Source organism: Beta vulgaris, chromosome 1 (genome assembly GCF_026745355.1).
Source record: "Beta vulgaris subsp. vulgaris cultivar EL10 chromosome 1, EL10.2, whole genome shotgun sequence".
In the NCBI taxonomy this organism is placed as follows: domain Eukaryota; kingdom Viridiplantae; phylum Streptophyta; class Magnoliopsida; order Caryophyllales; family Amaranthaceae; genus Beta; species Beta vulgaris.
This window is the reverse complement of record NC_079202.1, coordinates 51039912-51062153: the sequence shown is the minus strand read 5'-3', so window position 1 is coordinate 51062153 and position 22242 is coordinate 51039912. Positions and strand designations below refer to the sequence as shown.

Genomic DNA, 22242 nt, shown 5'->3' with positions numbered 1-22242 from the left:
TGAAAAACGCGTTGCCCGATATATAGGGCCAAACCACCCGATCGAGCTAGGCGAAATTTTAGTCTCGACAGTTTTTCGTAAAAACAGTCATAACATTGATTTCTCAGTGGAATTGTGCATATAACCTGTCGTTGGAAAGCTCTTGGAACAATTATCACCTCCAACTTAAATCACATTAAAAACATTTATATATTTAGAGATATGTGCGTTTAAATTCTGTTTTATGCCATATTCACAAGATTTTAAGTTACAAATAACAAGTGGATTGACCGGTTCCAAACAAATAGTAATCTTACTAGATCAACCATCATATGTAGATATATAGGACATTGATTCTTTGTTCTTTTGAGCTTAAGTTCAGCTCAGATTCAACAGAGTTTAGTTCAATTTGTTCATCAATATAGTCCAGTTCAATATAGTTTAGTTGCATTTAATTCAGTTCAGTATAATTCAATTCAATACAATTCAATTAAATTAAATTCAATACAATCCAGTTAAATTCAATTCAATTCAGCATATACTTAAGTTTACCGGAGCATTGACTTGAATCTATTCACCCAACATTAAATGTTGAGTTGCTATCAACAATGGACAAGTCGACAGCCATATGTATAGATGAGCTGGTGGTAGTGTTGTACTCCATAGCCTTCAAACTCCATATCACATTTCTCCCTCCCTCTCTCTCTCTTTGAAATTTTTGCACCCTAGCTAAACCACTGAAAAAGAGTTCCAATGGTAGTGTTGTCATCATCAATCCTGACTACTAGTCTAGCAATAGATTTAGCGGTGGCTGTCGTAAAACAAGTACTCGATCGTTATGAGAGATCTGAAGTGAAATTACAGCTACCATCCTATGATAATCTCCTCGAGAGGCTGAAGAATACATCAAATTTGAAATTAGATGATGGCCGTGTGAGGAGTGAAACTGAGATGAATAGTGTGACTGTTTGGATCTCAAAACTCAAGGATGTCGCTTATCTTGTTGAAGAAGTACATGATGACTACGCCCTCGAAATGCTTCGCAAGAAGCTGGGTGCAGGGAGGCTCAGGCGAGTTAAAGGCAAGCTCAGAAACTTAAAGAAAGGGGGCTTCCATAAACAAATGTCTGAAAGAATTAACGACATTGTTTCCATGTTCGATAAACTTGAGAAGGAGGCTAACAGTGTTGGTCTCATCAATCAGTTAAAAAATGAAAGAATCGCAGTATCCAGTTCTTATGATTTTACTTATGATTATCAAAGGGATTTGTATCAACTTCGGAAACATGCTGCTGCACCTGGTTCTAAATATATTGGGAAGGAGCTTGATCGAAAGAAACTAGTACAATTGCTTTGCAATCACACCGCCAATGCACCCGATTTTTTCAGAATTATTGCCATCCATGGGATGGGAGGTATACGCTTCATTCCCATTCTCTTTTACTATTACAGCCGGTCTGTTTGATGGTTGGTCATAAAAGGTGGTAGTAGAAATGAATTTTAATGTAAATTTGTGAAGAAAATCATTGTTCATTTTCATGATAACGCTCATATATCTTAGATTGTTTATTTTTCTTCTTAAATATTTATTCTCATCCAATATCACCTTATAAGTGATAATGAAAATGACTTCTTATTGGAGAAAAAACACACATTTAAAGGTGAAATTACTTTCTTCATGAAGAAAAAAAAAACATAAATTTAGAGATGAAAATAACCCCTTATAAATGATTCCTTTGTAACATTATTACATGTAAAATTCATTTCCATGGCCACCAACGACTACTAAATTAGAACGACCGTTATGGTCGTCCTTTCGTTTTGAGCTTAATTTCACACGCATTGGCGGATTATGGTTAGGGCGGGCCTGGGCCTGGTCCCCCCTTAACTATAAGTTAAAAATACTCCATTAAATTAACTGTATTCTTTTTTGGCATAGTGGACTCAATGCACAACCGCATTCCAAATGATTCGGTTTTGAATCTCCTTGCCAACATTTTTTGTACTTCTTCTTTCTTAATATAAAGGCCTTTTCCTTTTTTTATTTTTCTCTATATTTTAGGACATTTATTGTTATTCCTAACAATCATAAAAATTAAGTGTACCTCACCTTTTTGTTGTGTTTTATTACGAAATCAATTTGGTTATTGATTTAGGTACTAATGAAGCCTTCCTTCAATTTCTTAAAAATCTACTTACATATAAGCTATTCTTTCAATTTTTTGAAAATTTGATAATATTCAAACAAATACATAGATAAAACTGCTTACAAATTGAAGGATTGAGATTTAAAACAATATTAGCTACTACTTCTTTGTAGCCATTGTTAATAGTATATTTTTAAACTTTGATGTGCTTCTATTAATATTTTTATTGAACATTTAAAATTTTACAGTTAAATTTTTAATTTGTCTACTCAACCCCTATAAAATGATTGATCAAGATCCGCCACTGTTCACACGAGTCTTGGACTGAGTGTGAAGCAAGTCAACTGCAAGACTTGCGATAATGGGAGTAAATTGTTGACAGAGTCTTTGATGGCCGGAGTTCTCAAAACAAATTAGAAAACCAAAACTCTGACAAAGACTTAACTTTGTCTTGCTGGCAACATTGTCATTATCCCACCCAAAGCAAATTGCAACCTCTACAATTTGTTGGCAATTGATATTGTGACATTTTTATAAAAAGAAATTCTGAAATTCCTCCAAGTAACTATTTAGTATCCCATCATTTTGCACATACTGAATTAGTATCCCATAATTTTTATGAAATCAATGTAAGTTTAAAATCGTAAATAATTTTTAGAATTATAAAAGAAAAGGTAAATATACAAACTATGATATGATCTCATGATATAAGATATACTTAAATGTTAAAAAAATCGAAATTATTAAATATAAATAATGTTAAACTTTTGTTAGTGAGTCTGGAGAGAGTTTGAGGGATACAATATAAAACTGTAATGAGTGTTGAGTGAGTCTTAAAAATAAAAAGTAGGTTAAAATATAGTGATAAACTAATACGACACAATTTAAAATCTTGGGTTAAGTTTGAGGGATAAACATACCTCAAATTGAATTGAACTGAAATCATCTTTAAAAGAACATAGTCACAGGGTTTGTTTATCCCTAGTCTTGGATAACCAAACTTGCATTAATGCCGTTTGTAAAATGGAAGAGTCTTACACGAGTCTTAAAAGTTAAGAAAGGAGGGGGCAGTAGTTCCGCCACTTCCCCGCTGCAAGCAGAAGCAGAGGCTTTGAGACTGAGCTTGAAACATATGGAGCAAATTAAATCAACATGAAAATTGAAAAGTTTCGAAATTTGGACTGACTGTGAAGAACTAGTGAAATCGATGAGAGAACCTAAGAGAGGAAACACGGCCATTAGAACTAGAATTAGGGATATAGATGGAATGCTTAGGAAATTAAGTAATGTTAGAATTTTACATGTTAGCCGAAACAAAATTTAAAAAGCTCATATTCTTGCCTTAAGGGCAAGGAAAGAGCAACTTTAGTTTGATTTGATTATATTCTGTAAAAAAAAAAAAAAGGAGATAGATTTAATAAAATAATATTAAAGTAATATAGAGTGAGTTTGAAAAGAATTCAAGAGATAAAATATAAAATAGGAATGAGTTTAAAGTGAATTTGTAAAATGAAAAAAGTAGGTAAAATTTATAGACAAGGAACAATTAGATCAAGCTTTGTCTCATCGGCTAAAAATAAGTCTATCTTTTGATTATTTCCTAAATAAGTCTACCTTTAGCGCCTATCAATTTTAAACAAGTGAAATTACAAATAATATGACTTTTTTCTTTCTTTTTGTAATTTTTAATTTCTTTTTGTTTTCTCTCTCATCCTTTTGAAGAGTTACACATATCATATCTAAGCGGTCAAAGTCAAATGAGTTAACAACAGGCAATAACTCGTTAAAAACATATTTTATTAAAGGTTGACTTATTCAAGGATAATCAAAAAGTTAACTTGTTTTTAGCTGACGATTTAAAGTTTGACTTATTCTTGACGATTTTTCCTATAGAAAATTGGTATTACACGATTAGGAGTTTGAAATTGAAATAAACTGTTAAAACACTCCCTTAGTTGTCAGTTTTTCCACTTTGCTTCTCTTAGCTTATCTAAAATATCTCGGTTTGTTCAACGTTTTCTGGTTATAGATCAATTTCTGTGAACAAGATTTTTGGTCTAATTCACTTTTCGGACAAAAATTGCTAGGCTTGCTTCACTGTTTTCATTCTCTCTCCACATGTGTAACTGGCCCGCCTAAATTCAATCTCATACTCTCTCTTTCTTCTTTTTATTTAATCACATACTCAAAGTAGACCATCCCTCATTATGTTATTTTTATTACTAGTACCTGCCTACCCGGTAGCAAAGTAGGCCATTTCTGTTTAGGAGGTTATCATGAGCTTATTTGGTTGAGAAATGGATTGAGCTTATTTTCAAAATTTCGTCGGAAAGGGAATTGCAAAGCCCTTCAGTTATAGCAGGTATATTTTTTCTGCCGCCACCGGCCCTTTTAATAGCGAGGCCGGGGGCGGCTCCCATGCGGGGAAATGAGCTTTAAAAGACTTTTTTAGGGGGAAAAGACATGTAACATAATTATCTAATAAATGAAACTTTTACACATCTCAATGAAAAAAATGGAACTCTTAAGGCAATGGAAATCAATGTTGAAATTTATGTAATGCTCAATTAGCAATGAGCATTAAAAAAATCAATAAAAACTAAAGTGAAAAGGAAGACATAATAGTGAAATTAAAACTTGAAATATACCCCGATAAAATTTCAAAATAAAGGAAATGAAATTATCCTATATTACATGCCAAATAGTTGTAAGTTGTGATAGTACTTGTAGAATATAATTCATAAAAATATATATTAATATAAAAAGTTAATTGGTTGGATGGGCTTGTCTATTGGTATTTTTTATTGCCTCTACCCAGCTGTTACAAGCCCGTCCAAATTTTCTTTTAAAAAAAGCTATCCAAGCCAGCTCAATTTTGTTGGCTGGAGTGGCGAGCCCAACGGGCTATCTCGCCTATGATCAGCTCGAGTGTGTTTATTCTCTTAAGGTTTATTCTTTGTACTATACTACTAGGTGATATAAATATAAATATTTAACCTTACTTGCTCATTGTTATGAAATACTTCCTCCATTATTTTTATTTTTTTTTACTTGTAATATTTGGTTTGTATCAAAGAGTAAGGACCAAGGAAAGGAGATGAGAGAGATAAAGAGAAATAACATGAGAATTACATGTGCTATGAGAGAGAACGTATCTAAAAATAGGAATATTTGCCAAAAGTGGGAAATATTGCAAGTAAAAAAAAAGGAAGTACTTATTTATAGTAAAAATCTGAAAAATATTAAACTTAAATACATTCAAATGATACTAGACTTGTTGCCTATGTCATACATAAGTTAAATATTTTTATTCAAATAATATAAATTTGATTTGAAAAAGATACTATGTTTTTAAATATTTTTTTTCTTTCAAATAATTGTAAATGGTAATTAAATTATGTAATGATTGAAATTATAAATTATGGGATTTTTTTGGTAATTAAGGAGTAAAATTAAACCAAAATTAAAATACACCTAAATAGGAGGTGGCAAAGCCCATACAACCAAACAACAAAACTGCACAGGCCTAACTAATTACTATTCATTAAACCATAACGTACATTAGCCTTTACTTTTGTACTCAAAATTTGCACTATCCTATCTTTGATCAGGTATTTATTTTCCTATATGGCGTGCTCTATAGTATTAACTAGATTATCTTAATAAGCATAGTTCCTATTCCTCCATACCATATACATAGTAGCTGCCATAGCAACCAACATCACCTGCCTTTTAAATCTAGTACCATTTTATCTACTTCTGAGCCATCTACACATCTAAAATACGTTCGTTCCATTCCATTTAACTCCAAGCCACTCCATCACATCATGCATACATCTTTTACTGAAGATACATCCAAAAAAACACGTGGGAACTATTTTCAGCATATTGTTGACACAGCAAACATCTATCAATATCACTCAAATTCATATGCACAAGCCTAGCTCGAGTTTTCAGCTGAACAACTAACCACAAGATGAACCTGTGTTTAGGCATGTTATACCTATTCGAAACACAGATACTCCATTGCATGTGTTGAGGTCGTCCCTCCAATAGGCTATTATAATGCTTTTTATGCTAAAATCATTGCAATTCATCCATTGATCACTTTGCAACCTTGCATCTAATATAACTCATTTTTTGCTACGCAAACATACTTCCAAGCCCAACTAGCATTATTATTAGAGGCTTCATAAGTGCTTCAGGGCGCTTATTTTATGTATATGCAGTTCACTCACTTCACCTTAGGTTATCCTTCTTTTGAGCAACGCTCCATGCCAGTTTACTAATAGCAATTAGATTCCACTTCATAATGTCCCTAAATCCTAGACCCCTCGTGCTCTTGGATTAACATAAAATATCCCAGGCAGTAGTTTGTCTTGTAAGAGACCGCCTACTTTTAAATTAAAATTAGGCAAAGCTAAGCCCAATACTAAAGCCCAATAGTGACTAGGTTAATTTATTTCGGTCACTAGTTTAATCCATTTAGTTACTAGGTCTACTTTTATATTAAAATTAGACCGTCTCTTTTAATAATTTGTGCCCAGGCAATAGCATCTGGCTTGTAGTCATTGTAAGTGTCTATCCACATAAAGCACCTACAAATGCTAGTTACTTCTTTTAGGACACTCTTAGGGAGGATGAATAGTTGACCCAGTAAACAATATTGACAAGTTACCCTCTAGCAGCAAAATAAAGGTTCCTTAGCTCCAAGCATGTATCCTGTTAACTAGGGGTGTTAACGAGCCGAACCGAGACCGAACATACCCAGGCTCGGCTCGGCTCGAGAATGAATGAGTTCGAGCTCGGCTCGAGCTCGAAATGAACAAAACCAAGCTCGGCTCGGCTCGAAGCTCGACTCGTGAAATTAAAATTTTAAAAATTGAAAGAAAATTTAGCTTAACATTAACCAAGACTTTAGATATAGCCCAATGTTTTGCCAAACTTTTTATAAGTATGGATGTCAGGCTAATTTTCATTAAATAATGCAAGCCCAACAACCATACATTATTCTACTCCTATCTATATCCCATATATAATACAAGAGGTCCCTTATTACTCTTGCTTTCTCCCCAATGTGATACTTTTAAAATCCAACAAAGGAACTCACTTAGGCTCTATAGCGAGCAGCGAGAAAAAGAAGAGATGGGTGCTTTAGATTCTCCTATCATGCACCTTTTATATTTGGACATGTGAAGTTTTGTTTTTCCCTCACCGATGTGGGACTTATAAACCTTAACTAAATAAGCTCAACATTATGTTTTGTCAAACTCTTTATAAGTATGAATGTTAGGCTAATTTTCATTAAATATGACAAGCCCAACCACCATACATTGTACTCCTTTCTATGCATGCCCATATAATACAAAAGGTCCCTTGTTACTCTTGCTTCCTCCCCTTTCCATATCATGCACATTTTATATTTGGAGATGTGAAGTTTTGCTTTTGCCGATGTGAAGTTTTGCTTTTGCCTCACCGATGTGGGACTTATAAACTATGCATTGTTCCTCATACTCCCAATATTGGTAGAAGAAAAGTAATAGAATTATATATAGTAAAAGAGTTAATTTTATGCTAATCCAAGTTTATAGGTTTTGCATATTTAATGATTGTCCAACATTATAAAATAAGACAAATCAAACAAGAATTATAATGAACTTAAAGGGTAATAAGATTATATAGGGAAAACAAGGTTGGTGTTTACTTTTTTATCGATGTGGGACAATACTTTTTTACATAAAGCCTATCTAAAATATTTTACGAACATGTTTGCGAACTTTCGAGCCGAACTCTACTAGGCTCAGGCTCGGCTCGCTAAGGTCACGAGCCGATCTCGAACTCGACTCGAGCCCTCCCTCCCGAGCCGAGCTTTGACCGAGCCGAGCTCGAACAGTTTGCGAGCCACCCTGGCTCATTAACACCCCTACTGTTAACCATCTTATCAATCATAACTTGACAGTCCCTATTCTTGGTCTTTGTTTTGGAGATAGATACTCCTAGATACTTAAAAGGTAGCCTCCCTATATAGAAACCGACCACTAACATCTGTAACCCTTCGAATATCATAGTATGACATACCAGCATTATATACTTCATATTTTTGCTTCTTAACCTCCAAACTATAAGCATTGGAAAACATTTGGAAACCCTAGAGCATTATATAAATTGATCTAAAGTCACCATTGCAAAATAACTGTAGATCATCCGCAAAAGTAGAAGTGAGTGAGCTTTAGTTCCTTGCATTTAACATGGAACTTGAACCCCTCTTACTTACTCACAAAACAAAGAATCATATCCACATAAACCATGCACAGTGGAAATAAAAGAGGAGACATATGGTCTCTCTGTCTCAAGCCTCTTCGAGCCCCGAAAAACCTAGTGAGAAAGCCATTAAGCATAAGAGAGAACATGGGTGTTGCTACACATTTCATGATTAACTCAACAAAAAAAAACTAGAGAATCCTATACCCTCTAAAATACCTCATAAAACTCTAGCTTATAGTATCATAAGCTTTTTTTAGATCAAACTTCATCATGTAACTTGATCTGGTGGTTTTCCTCTTAAACATCTTTACCAAGTCTTTGGCAAAACAAAACGTTGCTATTTGAAACCATCCGTGAAGCCTTCTTATCTGGGATGCTAAAACTTCACATCATCACTAGTGAACTTTATTTGCAATAGTTGTAAGTGATTTGTTGTGAATTTCTTCCCTTGTTAAAATTCTTGTTTAGGGAGGAAGAAAGGAGAAAAGATTGAGGTCATCCATTGATGACTTTAGAGAGAGCTTGAAGAAGGTAGAGAGAAAGAGTGATGTATTATTATGATGTAAGGAGTAAAAGAAGTAAGTTGTTAGAATATTACATCCTACCTATTTATACTAATTACAATAGGTAACCAAACTAATGTTATCTAACAAACTAACTAACAATATTAGTAAACGCTTAACAACCTAACAACAATAACTAAATCTTAAACTCCAACACCCCCCCTCAAACTGGAATGGGGATGACCATTCCAGTTTGGACTTACAAAAAAAAACAGAGGCAACTACAACTACAGCAACTACAGCTGCAAAGGCAGCAGCAAAACCCCAGAACAACCAGAGAGCAGCAACAATCCAGAGGGAAACACAGACCAAACCAGCAGAACATTTTGCAACAGAGCCGAGTAGCAACGGTGGCGGGGTGTACCAACATTCCATTCCATCACCACATGACATCTAACAACAAAGCATGCAGGCACAAATACGAACAGTTTGCACAACTATCTCGTACACAAAATCCTTCTCATATGCAATACCAGTTAATACCCTGGACCCAACCTTCATTTCAGCCTTCAGCTACAATGCTGGACACCTCCAAGGGGACATGAGAATCAAGGCCTACATCCATCTCATATGCAGAACCAAACATCTTCACTGTCATCCACATTGAATCCATATAATTCTGCCATATAATTCAGCAAGAAATGCTCCAAATGAGAGTTGGGAGACTACCACAATGTACCAAAGCCAATCTCTACAACCACCCTATATCAAACAATCTTACCAATTAACACCATATCCCCCCCTCAAGCTTAGAAGGGTTGAAAAAAAAAAAAAAAAAAAAAAAAAATTCTAAGCTTGAAGATACTAAACAACCAACACCAATCAAAGAAGATTAAAAGAATGAATTTGAGTAAGTTTGAAGGGAGAAATGAAAAAGAATGTGTTTTGGAATTTGGGAATGAGAGACATCTAACATGAGAAAATTGTGAGAAATATGAAATGACCACTTTCGGGTCTCAAAGAAACGCCTCAATGGGCTTGAAAATGACCTCTATGGGTCGAAACAAGACCATCTATGGGTCAAAACAAGCCACTATGGGCATAACAAAGCCAACTATGGGCAAACAAAGCCACTCATGGGCATAACAAGGCCTCTATGGGCACAAAACACACCTCTATGGGTGGAAAACAAAGAAGATAACCACTATGGGTTGGAGGTTAAAGTCATAAGACTATCAAATTTAGAACCTAACAAAGTAGGCTTTGAGCAAAGGAGATCACTATGGATCTTTGAACAAAACAGAGAAATGATCACTATGGATCACAGAGAAAAAAAAAATTCAGAGAAGTAATTCAGTAGATAGACTGAATTCAGATGATGAAAAGAAGAATTTCAGAGAAAAGGGAAGAAAAGAGCAAGAAACCGAACACAACAACATTAGCACAGCAACAAAACCAAGAACATACTTCTACAATTTGGTTCACCAGCAAACTCAAAAAGACCAACCAGAAGAACAACAACGCAACAACTACAATTCAATTCATGAGCTACCAGCAACTCAACAATCCAAAAACACCATTTATCAGCAACCAGAATATTGAATTATTCTCCATTGATGCAACATCGATCAAGAAACCATATTGAAATCAAACTGTTCAATTTTATCAAGAAACCAAATCAAATTCAAGAAGCACCCATGTAGTCTTCAAGAAACACCCATGAAATCAAACTGTTCAGCTCGAAAGAATATCAAACTTGATCATTTTTATCAAGAATTCGCAGCTTCATGAACCGCGATCAAACCCAGAATTCAGAAATTTGGAATTTATACCCATCAATCGAATGTGTTAAATTGGATGAAAATTCGACCCGAATGAACAAAAAATGAATCCAGAATAACAGAACATTGAACAATCCTAAATCAATTAACCCATAAAATTGTCGAATTCAATTACCCAGAAAATGAATCGGTTTTCAACTGGACGAACCCCTAGAAATTGGGGAAAACTCAAGAATCGAAAGATTGTGTGATTTCTGGTTCGAAAATTGAATGAATTTCATTCGAAAAAAAAAAAAAAAGAAGAAAGAAGAAGAAATCTGAAAGTTACGGAAGAACAATGATTTTGATTTTCAGATGAATTAATAGAAATTGATCAATCTTAGAAATCAAATCAAGAATTTGCAGAAGTAAAGAAACCTTGATTGATCAAACTTACAGACAGATTCCAGAGAGAATTTTAGCTCAGAATTTTGTTCGAAATGATTGAAGAAAACGCCAGAAGAATTAACTCAGAAATTCTTGACCTGACTTGAGCTTTTGCGGAAGAATATAGTGCAGAATCGATCTGCTCTGATACCATGTTAAAATTCTTGTTTAGGGAGGAAGAAAGGAGAAAAGATTGAGGTCATCCATTGATGACTTTAGAGAGAGCTTGAAGAAGGTAGAGAGAAAGAGTGATGTATTATTATGATGTAAGGAGTAAAAGAAGTAAGTTGTTAGAATATTACATCCTACCTATTTATACTAATTACAATAGGTAACCAAACTAATGTTATCTAACAAACTAACTAACAATATTAGTAAACGCTTAACAACCTAACAACAATAACTAAATCTTAAACTCCAACATGTTCAGGAGAGTAAGAAGAACAACTTGCTTTTAAGTCTTACAATAGAACAAGCCATTGTAAAACTTTAAGAAAGCTTGCTCTACTTTCTTTTGCTGATTCACCCAAACACTATTTAAATCATGTATAGCATGCACTTTATTTTGATATGTTTTAGCCTTGATGGCCTGGTAGAAGACTTTGGTGTTTTCATCACCAGATCCAAGCCATGTTAGCTTAGGGCCCGTTCGATATATATTACTGTGGTTTTCTGTTTTGTGATTTTTCGATTTTTAAAGTCATATGATATAGTAGTATATCCTATAATGAATTAAAAAATTAGTCAAATTTATTGGAAATATGATGATTTTGAAAACTGACAACTGAAAAGTGAAACCACTTTTTCTCGTTTTTCAGTTTTTGGTTTTTAGTTTTCAAAAAAACTGAAAACTGAAAACAAAAAACGATAACGAACGGACCCTTAGATTTTTGTTGAAGCAAGGATTGTCGGTTATTCTTTACCCTTCTCAAATCTTCATGAGCCTCCTTTTCTCTATTGATCTTCTCTTCATCACAAGGACTCTCATGCGTAGCAGTATGAGCATTAATTAAATCATCCTTTGCCTTGAACACACTAGCTTCCACATCCACAAAACCCAGTGTTCATCTCCGATCCCTTAAGGCTATTTTAACATTCTTCAAATTCTGAACTACCATGTACATTGCGCAACCCTGGAATTGCATATCCCAAGACTGTCTCATAGTGGCAACCAGAGATTAATGATTACACCACATGTGAAACCTGAATGGATTTTTTCTAGGTAAATCTAGATATACACTTAGGATGATAAGAATGATCAAAGTTCCCCTCTGGATGGAAGGAAGCTTCTGCCATTTCATATTTCTCCACCCAATCATGGTTTGCAAACACATACACAATCAATCATAAAGAACACTCTCTAATTCCCTTCTTTGTTTATTGTTCCAGAAAAAAAATGCCTACTTTAAGCTATTCATAAAGGTTATAGGGAGCCACACCCTTCCCTTCATGCATACATTCTCACCACAACTGCCATTAGACTCTGCTTCCTTAGCCTAACTCCCTCCTGGCCTGCTCCTGTAGCACCATCTTCATTGTTATCTAACATTATCATAAAAGGATTATGTAATGGAACATTTATTGCATCTAGAATAGTTGTGTTAGTGGTGACCAAAGTGAATCCATCTTTGTCCTGTTGGACTTTCTTTTTCTGAACTCATAGAGACAAGAAAACAACGTACTTTGGAACTAAAAAGAATCAATTGAATTGAAAATTAACCCTAAATGCTTCAAAACTAAGTTAAAAGAGATTTAAAAAAAAGAGTTAAAAGAGACTCAATATGCATCTTAATCATAGACTAATATTACTCATCAATATTTATAGGAAAAATTGATCCGATGTCAGAAGTTCCAACTATAGCCGAACATTTTTAATAGGTCATAACTATAAATTAATCTGTAGAGGTTCCAACTTTAGGGAACATTGTTTTTAATAGGACCTTTCAGGTTTTCAACCTACTAGAGTAGGTTACAGGTCATATGATCGACTTCATTTATAATCACGTGATTTCCTCTTTCTCTTCTTCTCTACCTTCTTCTTCCTTTTCCTTTTGCTCAACAATGTAGCATGTTCCATGACTACTCACGCTAATCCATGACTTCATTAACCCTATATACAATTTCGAAAGTTTTATACCGTTAAACGCCAATGAGATTGCTAAGTGCAACTCTAAAGTTCTGAGACATCTTGATGCCATACAATGAGAGACTTTCCAAAGCTTAGATGGTGCACACGTTAGTACATAGAGCATAGTGCACACATATACATGAATAACAAGACAAATGTACATAGATAACAAGTCAAATGAACACATGTACATGTATAACAAGCCGTACATGTTAATTTTTTTGGTAATCTAGTAAGATGCATTAAAAAACCAAAACCACCAATACAACTTAAGGGAGCAAGTAAATAACCCCCAACAACACTAACTGGTAGTTGGGACCTATTTGAAATGTTCAGCTATACCCGGCATCAATTTTTCCATATTTATAAAATTCATGACAAAAATTTAGTCCTTGCTCCCACAAAAGTATATCATCAAACATCTATGCAACCAATGCATTAGACTAGCTTTAACTAGTGATAAATATTATGGAAAGTTGGTATTTAAAAAATATATTAAAATAAATATTGTGACAAAAGAGACAATAATAAAATTTTATACTTGTATATATATAGCTGAGAAAAAAAGGGTCAAATTCAATTAAACTGAAGTCTGAATGGAAAAAGTAAAAAAATTATAAGTGTCTAGTCTTGATTATAAATATATAAATGTATACATTAGTCCACTTATTCCATTTACGCAAAATCCATAAATTGGCACATAATATTAATCATATACAAGTTCTTGATATTATAATTAAACACGACAATTCGTTCTTACTCCTTCGATGTTCGATAACGGAATACATTCTACTCCTTTCATCCCAAAACATTGTTCTTATGTCTTCTTTTTACGTGTGTAATGCACATGGTGTCATGTTGTATGATAATATCCGTAGTTATACTAAGTAAAAATTTGATTTTCATAATGTACCTATTAATAAGACTCTATATAATTAGGTTTTTTCTTATATCATAGAGAATATATAAAATTACTTATGAATTGTGGCATTGTGCTAAGATTGTGAATGGGAACACCTTTTTGAGATAGTCTCATAGTCAGATAGAGAGTAACATTATGTTGGAAATAATTCCAAGACAAACAAATTACCTATTAACTTGAAAGCAAAATCTACCTCATCCAACCTTTGTCATATTGATTGTCCATTCACTATATCTTTCTTTGAAGTGAGTTTAATTTCTCTTTTAATTCCAACTCATAATCAGTTGTTCTTATTTTCACACTATCTATTGAGGAAAATACACTTTCCTACCGACATTATTATAATGGTTTTGTTTGATAATACTAGCTAAAAATAAACTGAAACTGGTAAGTTAACTAAAACTGATAAGATAAAGCTGAAACTTATAAAGTGTTGGAAGCGTGAAACTCATAAGATAGTTCATTAGCTTAACTGTTTGGTAAAATTAGTTGTTTAAATTGATAAATTATTTTTACTAAATTAGTTGTTATCAAATTTTTAAAAAAGATTTTTCAAAATTTTGTTGAAAAGGTAAAAATTTTAACTTACTCCCTCCTTTTTTTTTTTAATTTACACACTTTCCTTTTTAGTCCGTTTTTTTAGTGTACACACTGTTGTTTTTTCTGTTTGGTAACATATCACATCTACTTTTTCCTCCTTTTTTTTTTGATAATTCTACTTTTTCCTCCTTTTTCACCAATGTCATTCACTTTTTAATATTTTAACCCACTCTTTTGTTTCTCTCTCTCACTTTTCAGTTTCTCTCTCATACTTTTCTACTTCCTCCTTGGTTCTCCCCTAAAATGAAGTGAGTAAATTAAAATGAAACGGATGGAGTATCATTTAAGTCATTTTAACACCTGGCATTTTATTTTAGATACTCCCCAAATATTTCTAAATCATTTTAGCACCTAAAATATATTAGGACCTTATCATTTCAGGATTTTAGCTAACCAAAATACTTCCCCAAACAAAGCCAATATATGTACTGCCTAGACTTGACAATAATTTTATTTGATTACAGACTAGTATAATATATGGAAATAAATTTTGGCTTTAACATTTAGGAGTTTTGTGGATGACTGTCTCAGTCTCTAAGGGCTTGTTCTCCACAACTTATTTTCAGTTCAGCTCAGTTCAGCTCAGCTCAGTTCAGTTCAGCTCCATTATTTTATAACCATTTTGTTATATATTATTATTATTATGTTGGTCTAATTTATTTTACTAATTACTCTTATTATTATTATTATTATTATTATTTATTTCTATATCATAATTATTTAGTATTATTATTATTATTATTATTATTATTATTATTATTATTATTATTATTTCTATATATTATTTTGTTTATTATAGCTTTATTCATTATCATTACTACTATTATTAGAAGGAACATGGTTTAGGTCAAAAGCACAAATAAACCACGTTTCGTAGCCCATAAACCAATCAAATCGCATCAAAACGGTTTATGATGCAATTTTGCACGGTCCGACCCAATCATTATTTTTATTACTAAATATTATTATATTATTAAATCTATTTATTAAAATATTAATATTAATTTACTTCTTATATATTGTTGTTATTATATACTCCCTCCGTTTCCTAAAGATCTTCCCTTTTTCCGTTTAAGTGCGTTTCCAAAAGATCTTCCCTCTTTTACTTTATTCCTTATTTGGAATTTTTTTCTCCTTTTTACCCTCTTATGTCCCTATCATATGGTCCACCATTATATTATTAATTCAATTTTACTCATTTTCTCTTTCCTACTTTAACTCCTTTTTTATTTGTTTATTTATCTTAACCCCTTTCTCTCTACTACTTTACCCACCCCACACACCACACAAATGGATCCTCCTTGGTATTTGTAGGAACAGTAACAAGGAAGATCTTTAGGCAACGGAGGGAGTAATCATCATCAAGTATTAATATATTAATACAAATAATATAAATAATCATTATTAATTATCATTAATTATTATTATTAATTTATGATTATTAATATTATTTATTCATAACTATCATTTAAAAATATCCAAATACTAATATTAATATTCATCATTATTACTTATCATTATAGTTATTATTTAATATTCTTATTGTTTAAATATGATTTATATATTTATTACATTCAATCTAATTGAATTCAGTTTAATTCAATTCAGTTTAGTTCAGTTCAATTCAATTCAACTCAGTTCAGTTCAATTCAGTTCAGCTCAATTCAGTTCAATTCAATTCAGTTGTTTTATGCCGAAGAGAACAAGCCTTAATACTTGTATTATTCAAACAGGTCTTGGAAAGACAACATTAGCAAGACAAATATATGAGCATGAGGAAGTTGACAAATATTTTGATAAGAAAAAAGCTTGGGTATGCGTGTTCAAGAACTTCGTAGTTCATAGTCTTTTGAAGGAAATGGTTGAAGCACTAACGTCACAGAAATGTGAGCTGGAAAACACAGGTGCGGTGATGAAAATACTTAAAACAGAGTTAAAGGGGAAGAAATTCTTGCTCGTACTTGATGATGTCTGGAATAACGACAAAGAGTTATGGGATTCCCTTGGACATGAATTGCAGATAATTGGGGGTTTACCAGGAAGTGTGATTTTGATTACCACTCGTAGCAAACAAGTTGTGGATGAAGCAGGAGCTGTATATGTGCATGAGCTTAAGGGATTATCGACAGACGATAGTTGGGCTCTGTTGAAGTACCAAGTTTTTCCTAGCGAGACATTCTCCTTGCCACATATTTCTTCTTTTGAGGATGTTGGGAGAAAGATTGGCGAAAAGTGTAAGGGTGTACCTTTGGCAATAAAAGGGATTGGTAATATGTTGAAGTCAATGACGAAATATCCATCTGAGTGGGAATCAATACAGAGAAGTGAACTATGGAATTTACCACAAGATAATCACAACCACATCATGCCTTCATTGTTGTTAAGCTATAATCGTTTACCTTCTGCAACTGTGAAACAATGTTTTGCATACTGTGGTGTCCTTCCTAAAGGTAGCTTACTTGACAAAGATAAGTTCATTTATCTTTGGTTAAGTCAGGGCATTGTTCATAAAAAAGGCAGCTCGGATACGTTGAAAACAGGTGAATATTGCTTTCAAGTGTTGTTCAATAATTCCTTGTTGATAGAGGACATCAGTGATGATGAAAACGAGCCAGTTATCAAGTACAAGATGCACGATTTGGTGCATGATCTTGCAAACTATGTTTTGCAGAATGAGTTGTTACTGTGGAAGGACGGAGACATACAGCTTACAGATGGGTGCAGCTATGTGAGCTACCGGCATGTTATATGTAACTCTGGAAAAACTGCAGTAGCAATGGAATCTTCCGCGGAAGCAAATGCAATGATACCGAAGCTACGAACAGTGAGTGTTTGGAATGGTGTGCCAAATTTTGATTTGCTGAAAAGTGCAACATACTTGCGCACGTTAATAATGGCAAAAATTGGGCTAACGGAGGTTCCACCTGCCATTGAGCATTTGAGACATCTAAGGTATCTTGACTTGTCTGATAATGAAATCGAAAAATTACCAATGTGGATAGGTGAACTTTACCAACTCGAGAGCATCTTCACATCAACATTTGTGCTTGCAAGTAAAGGATCGTTACGAGACTTGACAAGCCTGCAGACCTTGCCTCGACTTGAGTTGCGTGATGGAAAAGGATGGACCATTGATGAGCTGGAAAACTTGCAGGAACTTACGGGTGAGATTCGCATTAAGCGCCTTGATTGTGTCAAGAACAAGCAAGAAGCAACAAGAGCAGGCCTTGGAAGTAAGGAGAAGATTCTGAAATTACGTTTGATCTGGGATTATCAGAAGAGATCAGACAAGAATAATAATGATGAGAATGTTTTGGATGGGCTTCAGCCTCATCCAAACATAAAATCATTAAATGTAACGAGCTTTAACGGCGAAAAGTTTCCTCCTTGGATGATGAAAATGGTCGTTGAACAAGGAATACTTGAAAATCTGACAGAGGTGGAACTATGTTCTTGTTACAAGTGCAAAGATCTTCCAACACTCGGCCAGCTGCGTTCTCTCGAAATTCTCAAGTTAAAAAATTTAGATTGTGTGGAAGGTATAGGCAAAGAGTTCTATCGAAACCAACCGAATACCTCACTGCAAGCATCACTTTTTCCTGCTCTTAAACGTCTTCATATTTATAACTTAACTAAGCTAAAATCCTGGGAACCACCTCCTGAGGAATTAGCATCAGCAAAAACTATTGCATTTCCTCGTCTTGAAACTCTAGAGATAAAAGGTTGTCCGCATCTGAAAACAGTACCGGTCTTAAAGCTTGAGTCACTTAGACATCTAACTTTTGAAGGACTTGGTCATACTGAACCCTTGGGCATTATCAGATCTAGTCACTCCCTCAAAGAGCTCAAACTGTCGAAGATGCAGAATATCAAAAGCCTACCTCTGGAGTTGGATTTAAATTATTCGACTTTGCAAGCACTTGAGATTCATGACTGTGGTGATCTCACGTCTTTCCCCATTGGGATTCACCAACCCTTTGTATATCTTAAGAAGATAACAGTAAGCAAGTGTGGAGCCCTGAGTTTTTTACCAGGGGATCTTTTCCATGGTGTCTCTTCTCTACAAGAATTAGTCCTTGAAGATTGTAAAGGTTTGAAAAGGATTCCGACTAGTCTGACACACTGCACATCTTTGGAGCGTTTGAGGGTGAAGAATTGTCCATCTCTGGAGAATCTTGTTCCTGATGTTGTTAGCAAACTGCAGGGGCTTTTGGAGTTGACGATTGTTAAATCAGGAAAGTTGTCTTTGGTGCTACAATCCATTCGTCATCTTCAGTGTCTTCGACAGTTGGAAATTGGTGGGTTCGAAGATGACCAAGATGGTACTAGTAACCACTCTGATATGACACCCCTCAGTAGTAGCGGATCCCTAAGATGTCTAATATTGAGAGATTTCGCGAAACACTACTTTCTTCCTCCACAACTTCGTTTCCTCACTAGCATTAGACATCTGCATATCGAATCATTTGCTGAATTGGAAAAAATTCCGGTGTGGATTAGCAAGCTGTCATGTCTTGAGACATTGGAGTTGAGGTCATGCTACAAGTTGAAAGATCTTCCATCTGATCAAAATATGCGTTGTCTTTCTTGTTTAAGGAGTCTACAGATTGAAAAATGTCCGCTTCTGAAAGAAAGATATGGAAATGGTTGTGAGCCTAAATGGGTAAAGAATCTCAGTTGTTCCCCATTTTTAGGTGATGACTATCATGTTAAAGAATGAGAATGGAGAACATAATCAGAAGGATAAACCGTTCAAAGGATGATTTTAAAGGTATGGTTATGTACAATTACTGAACTAACTAATAATCTTCCTACTACATTTTAATTAAGATTGATAGTCCAAGTAAAAGAACTGAGTGGTCAAGCTTTAATCTGATCTTAGCTATTCTTTTTTTAGATAGTGTACATTTTGATCAATTTATTTTGACGTTTTTTTCACAAGTACTATTTAATATATAATCTATTAAGTAAAAGTCAGTATATATTGAGGATGTTAGCATCAGTCTAAGTGATTCAAGCTATAGCTAATTGCTTTCCTCTACTTTTAATTAATGCTTAATAGTGATTATGCAAACTGTGACATCTTAAATCATTCTTATTCCTTCTTTGTTCGTAGTTGCATCAGACAATGGAAGGTTGATTGTTGATTGTAAGTGACGTAGGACGGTTGGCAGATAAGTTCGATAAGGAAGCGCGACGAAAAGCCTGAAATGATTTGCGCTAATTGGGCCGACGGAGTCTGATTGCTTATTGTGATACCTTTTCGGAAGCGGAACGGCCCAGCTAGTCAAACTCACCGCTATGCCGTGACCTATATGCTTTTTAGGTCATTCGAGTTCGTTTAAGGCCCGAAATCAGCTTTTTAATTATTTCCGAATTTTATTATTTCCTTAATTTCGTTGTTTGGAGGCAGTTTTTGACTTTTAATAATATCACAGAGTTTATATTCTTTTCTGGTGGATTCCAGAGTTTTACAGATTTATCGCTTGTAAATCTGTTTGTTCTTGATTCGATATTAGCGCTTGCTTTTCTCCATAACTTCCGACTACGTCAACAAGAGAAGCGTATGCTAAAGCGAGGAACTGCAAAGCAAGAGATAAATAACCACATAATATAAAAATTGACATGGTATTTCAAGAAATTGCAATAAGCAAAATACTCCTATATCTGCTATATGATAAATGCTTGGACATGCCACACATGGGAGACTGCGAGTTTGCGAGCCTTCGTTGATAGTTCGGTTGGCGCAAATAATTACATGCACCCAAGTGCATGTAGAGCATGGTGTACCCTTTTCTAAACTATGTCGTTTATCATTTTTAGAGTCTATAATTTTAAAAAATTATTGTTATTTGCTTCCTTAAATTTTGCAACTAATGATTCCTTTTTCAAATTTAAATTTAAAAGGTATATATTCTTTTACCTTAAGTGTAGATGTTCATTTATTATATATTCTTTTCATTATAACGTTCGTTCTTTTATAAATATAAATTTACACGTTCTTTAATTGTAGTTGTGTGTTCTTTTTTAACGTAGAAAAGTTATTGAAAAAAGTTCGTGTTCTTTTATTTAAATGGTATGTTCTTTTTAGGTGCACAATGAGCATTGTGCACCCTAGTGCATAATCCACGCTTTGTTCAATTGGGGTAATTCAACTTTCATGTGCTCAGGAGTGCATGGAGTTGTGTTCCAAAAGATCAAACGCTGAACGAAATTGTGTTCCAGAAGAAATGCAGAACATTTGTACTTCCTTGGATGATTTTATTTTTTGCCTCTACGCGTGCCTGTTGAAGGATTGATCAATTCAAAACATAATCAGTCATCTCGCGAATTTATGCTAGATATTTTTTACCCAAACCCAAGTTTATAGTTTTCCAATAAAGAAATTGTAGAAAATATTGATTGAAGAATTCTGTCACTTTACATTCACCTAGCTAGAGTGAACTTTTCTTTCTCTAGCATGAGCGACCTGGCACCCTCCATCGAAGAGCGAGACCAACTCAACCGAACCACCTAAAAAGCCAAACGCAAAATAACACATCTGATCAAGTTGATTCTGTCTCCCAGGCATCTATTCATTTGACAAATATTCCAAGTCATACTCCAGGGTTGAAAATTTCAACACCCGTCTCCTTTAGAGATATTGTTGGAGTACAAGGTGACACTTAAGAAGGGGGTTAAATTGAGTGAAAAAAAACTTATCGCTTTTCGTAAAAACACTACTATGACACAACCTTACACTGTGTTCTTCACTCGTAAACTCTCCGATTTATGTTTTTGTTAGATATGGTTCAGGGTGAAGTTAATCCCCAATTAGATCAACCTAATCACTACCTCCACAGTCATTTTTTTCATGAGGAAGAGGAGGTATATGATGACGATGAACCCCCTGAAAATATGCAACAGGATGAGAAATGCCCAATATTCCTACTTACCAAAGAAGACAAGCAATGTATTAGAAGGCCATGGAGATCATCGCTATATTTTCAAGATGTTTGGTGGTAAATTAGGATACATGGCATTGATGAGAAGATTGAAAAAAAAATGTGGCATTTGAAAGGTGAGTTAACTCTTAACGGATATCGGGTATTACTATATTGCTAGGTTTACTAGTCTAGATGATTATAATCAGGTGTTATTGGATGAACTTTGGTTAATTGATGATAATTATCTCACTATTCGAAAGTGGATCCCTAATTTATCTCGGATGATTCACCTTTAAAATAAAGTTCTTATTGCTTGGTGCGAATTCCCCGTTTGTCGAATACTTTGATGTGGAATTTCTGAAAAAAGGTTGGTGTAAAAATTGGGAAAGTTCTCAAAGTAGACCATAATACTGTCAATGCTGAACGCGGACAATTTACCAGAATTAGTGTGGAATTAGATCTCACTAAACCTCTCCTATCAAAGTTTTGGTTAAAGGGCAAAATTCGGAAGACTCAATATGAGGGACTTCGAATGATCTGCTACCAATGTTTTGGTAATTTCACTTT

General features: G+C 34.1%; 1 protein-coding gene across 4 annotated transcripts; it reads left to right on the top strand.

Moving 5' to 3' along the window:
- The first annotated feature begins 561 nt into the window (after positions 1-561).
- LOC104905513 (putative disease resistance protein RGA3) lies at positions 562-20756 on the top strand. 4 transcript variants are annotated; one of them, XM_048641359.2, is made up of 4 exons: positions 562-1393; positions 16483-19520; positions 19875-19899; positions 20304-20756. In XM_048641359.2, the coding sequence occupies exons 1-2, from the start codon at positions 733-735 to the stop codon at positions 19467-19469; spliced, it is 3648 nt and encodes a 1215-aa protein (XP_048497316.1). In that variant the 5' UTR covers positions 562-732; the 3' UTR covers positions 19470-19520; positions 19875-19899; positions 20304-20756. The 4 variants fall into 4 exon arrangements, with proteins under 4 accessions (XP_048497316.1, XP_048497314.1, XP_048497309.1 ...); XM_048641352.2 differs by having other exon boundaries at positions 563-1393; positions 19866-19899; XM_048641357.2 differs by lacking the exon at positions 20304-20756 and having other exon boundaries at positions 19875-20229.
- The last annotated feature ends 1486 nt before the right edge of the window (positions 20757-22242 follow it).